We start from the raw sequence: 5,730 nt of genomic DNA on the forward strand, positions 1-5,730 counted from the left end.
TCATAGATTGGAGAGATTTAGGTTTGTCATAAACATAATAAGAATTGTAATTCAAATAGCATTTTTTTTAAAAAAATTGAAGAAAGCTGATAAAAAATACAAGTAAATGATTACAGTTAAGAATTTACACAGAGCAAACTAATAGTGCTGAACAAATAGCATTTATTCATGCCTAAAAAAGAATTATATCTATTTCAACCAAACTTTTAATTTACTATTAATATACTATATCATTAACTTTGATTCCAAAATGTTGAAAAAATAAATTCATACAATTGATATTGGAAACTATGCACAATAATATCATAAATCATTTAACACCATAGACCATATGATTCCAAGATACTATAAAATTCAATTACCTTTTCTAATGGCAATTTTTTTTGGTTGAAGGTTAAGAGAACTTCTTTACCTATGAGTCAAACACTAAGGGATTTCTATTATGCTAAAATCCACCTAAAACACGATACCAACCTCATTTCTTATGATGTTGGAGCAATGCAATTGACAAGACTTAATCTCTAGTAGACTCATTCAGAATTATTCAATTGCACTTATAAACCAAAGACTTATCAACACCAACTAGTTTTAACCACAATATAACTCATTTTTCTAACATTGAAATGACCATTGAGAACAACGAAATTTTGCTCACTAGTTTGACCCTCAAGATAAAATTCCCAATGCTCATGATTTCATAATTATATCTGTGAGAATCCGATTAAGCTAAACACTTACAAGCGTCTTCATCACACTTATTCATTGAATCAAAGATCCAATCCAACTTTTCTTGAAGACCCATTAAATCTGTCAACCCAAATTAATGGGGTTATTGCCGAGTGTAAATGATGGATTACCTCAGCTATGAGAAAATTCCCATACAGGACACGCATGAAGAGTAATATCTGTCTAATACAGGAAGGTTCAGAAAATCTGAGTCGGGCTATAGGCTTTATTACGCTTCAAACAATTCTTAGGACGCCATTTATGGCGAAGGCATAAATAAATCCTGACAGATCCTTCGATATGTTCTGTTACACAATTTTTAGGTCACCATCGAGAACAAATTTTAGCTGACATTGCAATGAATTTTGACATTCCAAGGATACGATTTGTTTTCAATGGTGACCTAAAATTGTTTCCAGGCAGAGTCATTGGGAGGGTTGCCGTTGATGTCGCCGTGTGACAGACCGACGGATCTCAGACGCGCGCAGTTTCAGGTATTTCGAAATATGACCGTTCAACTGCCTCTTGTCATTTCGCATTGTTATATTGTTGCTCTGTTTTTCGTTTTCGTCTCCGTGCATGGTTGCTCTGTTTCTGCATTGTTGTTGTATTTGCATTGCTGCTCTTTTTTTTCCCTCTCTGTGTGCGTTCCTGCTTCTTTGCATCGTTGTCCAACTGGGAAGAATGGCTAAGGAGAGCTTCTCAACACCCAAGTCAAAGGAGGACGCGGATACATTGGCAACGTTGGAACCCCTGTCTTCGGAGGAGTTGCTGAGGAGATTAGAAAAGATAATAAACATGTTATCCATAGATAATAATAAAGATGTTTCTAATTTTGGGAGTTTGGGAGGAGACCGAGACCTCCGACGTTATGACCCACTGGATAAATCTACGTATACGTTTCCTAGGCCACAATTCTTGCGCTATCGGCCAGGCAGAATGGACGATGATGAAGGCCTCGAGGATACATACGAAGGAATGGAAAGAAGTCATAGATCTTCTTGTTTCAAAACTAAGATTCTGATTTTAGTGGCGGTGCTCTTTGTGCTTATTTTCTGTATATCTGCATGGCATTCCAGCAAGTATTATGCTGGTCTTAATTTGCAAGCTTTCAATGAATATGCAGATGGATTCGGTCTGCCAATGAGTGAAATAGTAGAAGAGGACTTGGACCTGTCAATCAATAAATATGCCAATGAATTGGCCTTTTTCATTAACAAGGATTTAGTTGAACATAGCCTGCCAATCAATGAAAATATAGAGAAGTTCAGCATGGCGATTGACGAAGATGAAACCCATGGTCTAGCAGTGCTTAAGCAGTTTGGCACACTAGAATCATGCCAGTCTAAAACTCTAGCGTTGGAGAGCCCCAAACAGATAGAAACTATGATGTTAGAGGGAAAAAAGGCCAAGGATTGGGTATTGGATGTTCTTGTTGCAGAAAACTCCAAACATTTGGACATGTTGGATGTCCCTGTTTCAGAAGATTCCAAACACTTGAGGGTATTGGATGTTCTTGTTACAGAAGATTGTAAACATTTGGGAGCACTGTTATCTAGTATTCCAGTGAAATCTGTAAGAAGTTACCTGCTTTGTGGAGTTACAGGTGCATTTATTTGCGCAGCTGCAATAGTGCTTAATTGGTACAAGAAAAGGACAACATATGCCTGTCCTAGGACTTCCCTAGAAGTTGTTAAAGAAATTCAGACAAAGAACACTCGTGCTCAACAAGGTCCTTTAAAGTAGATGTTGTCATTGCAGGCGAAGGATTCTTGTGTGCCTAGTGTGCAGCTTCTAAATGAGTATTCTCTAGTACAGACGGTCAGCTCTTCCGGCAAAAAGAAAGATATCATGTGGAACGATTCAAATATTGGAAGAAGTTCATTTTACATTCCCAACCAGGAAGTTCAGAGGAAGGGCGATTCAACTTCAACCACAAACCAAGAAAACATGGCAGCTGGAGAAATTTATTTGGAAAATTCGTTTAATGGAAGTCTCACAATAATGATAAATAAGGTGATTTTACATTAATACTGTTTCCCTTTCTAATGCAGTAGAATCTAATGAGCTGCTTTATCTTCATATTATTATCTTTATTGCTCTTGGCAATGAAACATTTCAATGATTTTGAAGTATTTTGTCATAAGAGTTCTTCCTCCATTGATTCTGCATATGGTATAATGTAACTTATTTTACTAATGCTCAAGGTGTCATATACATCTGCATTATTTTTGTTATCCTTGTCAAGTATCATATTGTTGTCATCTCAAACATTACTTTTAATTATTAAGAATCCTGTTGCTGATGTTCTATTTTCTTTCCATGCTCAATGGGCAATGATTCACATCTTTATATCCCTAGATGTGAGGGCCATGCAAATATGCAGCCTTTAAATGAGCTTGATTTGATCTATAGGTTATGGATCTACTAGATCTGCTCAGTTCTTTTCAGAGAGTTAGTTTTGTTGTCTAGAACGATAGTTACATTTAACTAGAATCCAGTGCTGTTAGTTCCATTTAGAGAGCAAGTTCAGTTTATAGAGGACGAGTTCAATTGCGATACAAGAGGATTAGTCCTAGTAGAAAGGAGAGCAGGAACTGATTATTTTGGGGATAAAGAGGAGTCATGAGAGTTCTTAAGGAAATGTATCCATAAAGAGTCTGACATTCTACATGAGCTAAGTTTGTTTCTGTGGTTCAAATTTTTATTATGATAAGATTTCTACATCATTTCTGGTTTGCTGTGTAAGGATTTTGTTAACAGTAGTCCTCTTTCCAGAAGGGATAGCATTTTGTTGTCTATTTGATTATGTTTTGTCTAAATTAGTATGTCATGTCAACATTTTCCCCCTTTTAAGAATAAAATGCTACTGATCTTGCGGGGAGCATTCCACAATAAATAATATCTTCTTTAACTACTCAGTATCTTTGTCCTTCCTACATTAGTTTTCTGTGTACCCAGTCTTAGCTATTTTCATGTAATTTTCTTCAAGGAACATTTCTAAGAAAAGTGTGTGTTTGTATAATGCAGGATAAACATAAAGAGCAGCAAAAGCTAATACCTGTGAGAAGATCAGATTGGGTATGCAACCCACCAAAATCTGATTGTATTCTGTATAAGGAAGTATGCCATTGTCACATCATCCTTCCTGCACAATGGGCATGAATGTGTTCCCTTTTTAGTGGAAGTGCTCCTGTACTTTCAGGGAAGCATTCCATGATGAAAAGGATCTTCTCTAACCACCCATGATCTTTTCCCTTCCTACAATGTTTTCTTGTATACTCAGTCTTGCTATTTTTACTTTCTAGTTGATTTCCCTCAAAAGGACAATTTCTAACAATAGATTTTGGTTGCACATTTCAGGATGTAGATAAAAAGAAGCTCAAAGAAATGCCTGTGAGAAGATTGGATCGGATACAGAATCCAAAAGCGTCAGATTGTGCTCTCTATAAAGTATGTCAATCTTCCTGCACAATAAGCATATTCCCTTATAAGTGGAAAGTGCTACTGATCTTGGGGGAGGGGAGTATTCCATGTGAACGAGATCATCTCTAACCACTCAGGATCCTTGGCCTTCCTACTCTATTTTGTTGTTACTAGGCTTTCTGTGTTTCTTTGATAGTTTATTTCTTCAAAGGACATTTAGTAAGAATAGTTTGTATTTGTATAATGCAGGATGCAGATAAAAAGCAACAAAAAGAAAAACCTTTGAGAAGATCAGAGCGGATCAGGAATTTGACCAAATCTGATTGTGCTCGTAGACAACATGCATGAACTGTTTGATGCCCCTGGTTTTATTTCTTGGAATGTAATATGATTTAATATTTTGAAGTTTGATATTCAAATTTGATTTGTGACATTTTCTTGGATCTAACAGTGCTACTGCTGACTTCATGTACATGATTGCACTACTCCTGATGTTCGGTCATCTAAAGAATGCAGAAGTCTCAAAAGACTTAGTAGCTATATGGTACTACACTTAAAATTCTTTTGTCCATAGATTAGATTATTTTGGAATGTACCTGTTCTTTTCAGTTGTTTTGAATTTTAATTTGTATTCATCAAACTGTACGCAGTATAAATTTGGAATTCTATATTTATATGATATATTTGGGATATAACATAGCTATTGGATAAGCCCATAAATCTAATGGATTACTTTCTCTCTTTACCTTTGTTATGTAGTAACTAAAGCTAGAAACCAGTATAATAGGATGAACCGAAATATCAGCCCAATCTTTGCACCTGCATGCAGTTCTGGTGGTGTGTCTGCATGAACCTGCATGCAAGGGGCCCCTACAATTCTATGCCTAAAATTATATGGGGGGCCATGGCCAAAAGAAACTATAGGGCGATATTGATTTCTTTCGAGTGGGCCCCTATAGGCAATTCTATACGTAACAGATCTCAACCGGAACTACTATAATGGCCTGGCCTGTAGTTTTTTTTTGGCGGGGGGCAATTGGCATCTACCTCTGCACCGGTGCATGCAGAGGGCCCACAGCAGCCCTATATATCTTTAGGCTCACTTCCCTATCATAGTGGGGAGGGAGGCCAATCCTCCTATTCTGGTTGGGGCAACAAGGCTAGTGGCTGGTAAGCAAAAGGAAGGCGCTGGAATGAGCATATATTATTGGCACTTTCTTTTGTTTTGTATTAAAATAAAGCTTAAAATAAATTAAAATGAAATAGTTAGAACTCTGCTACATAGACTTAGCAAATGCTAGTACGAACTTTAAAAAAATAAAGGACATTACTCAGAAGCTTTAGATGCAAAAATGAATTTAGAAAGGATTCTATTGATGCAATTTATAAGATTACCTATCCAATGTTAAAGGTTGTTTCTTCAAAACGGCACCACTAATGATGAATTTATCTGGACCCTTCACCTGCATAACATTTTGGAAATTGTTAATCAATTTTCCATGTATCTTTATATATGCAGTTTGAAATATAGAACAATAAACATTGTAAAAAGCAAGAAAATTTGAAGAAAGTCTTATT

The 5,730-nt window shown here is 36.3% G+C and overlaps 1 protein-coding gene and 1 long non-coding RNA gene across 2 annotated transcripts; both read left to right on the forward strand.

Moving 5' to 3' along the window:
* The first annotated feature begins 1,156 nt into the window (after positions 1-1,156).
* LOC149558623 (uncharacterized) lies at positions 1,157-2,757 on the forward strand. Its single transcript, XM_089830968.1, has 3 exons — positions 1,157-1,220; positions 1,853-2,358; positions 2,488-2,757. The coding sequence occupies exons 2-3, from the start codon at positions 1,870-1,872 to the stop codon at positions 2,755-2,757; spliced, it is 759 nt and encodes a 252-aa protein (XP_089687094.1). The 5' UTR covers positions 1,157-1,220; positions 1,853-1,869.
* Positions 2,758-3,817: 1,060 nt separating this feature from the next.
* LOC149558624 (uncharacterized) lies at positions 3,818-4,692 on the forward strand. The gene is made up of 2 exons (XR_016352471.1): positions 3,818-4,179; positions 4,402-4,692. It is a non-coding gene; the product is annotated as an uncharacterized LOC149558624 (long non-coding RNA).
* The last annotated feature ends 1,038 nt before the right edge of the window (positions 4,693-5,730 follow it).

The sequence above is a fragment of the Cupressus sempervirens genome, chromosome 5 (assembly GCF_028749045.1).
Source record: "Cupressus sempervirens isolate cs-2001-9-10 chromosome 5, ASM2874904v1, whole genome shotgun sequence".
In the NCBI taxonomy this organism is placed as follows: domain Eukaryota; kingdom Viridiplantae; phylum Streptophyta; class Pinopsida; order Cupressales; family Cupressaceae; genus Cupressus; species Cupressus sempervirens.

Excerpts from the sequence above, each read along its gene's own strand:
- LOC149558623 (XM_089830968.1), top strand. The coding sequence starts at position 1,870 with ATGAGTGAAATAGTAGAAGAGGACTTGGACCTGTCAATCAATAAATAT. Across the intron at positions 2,359-2,487 it reads TTATTTGCGCAGCTGCAATA|GCGAAGGATTCTTGTGTGCC; the intron begins GTGCTTAATTGG and ends TTGTCATTGCAG.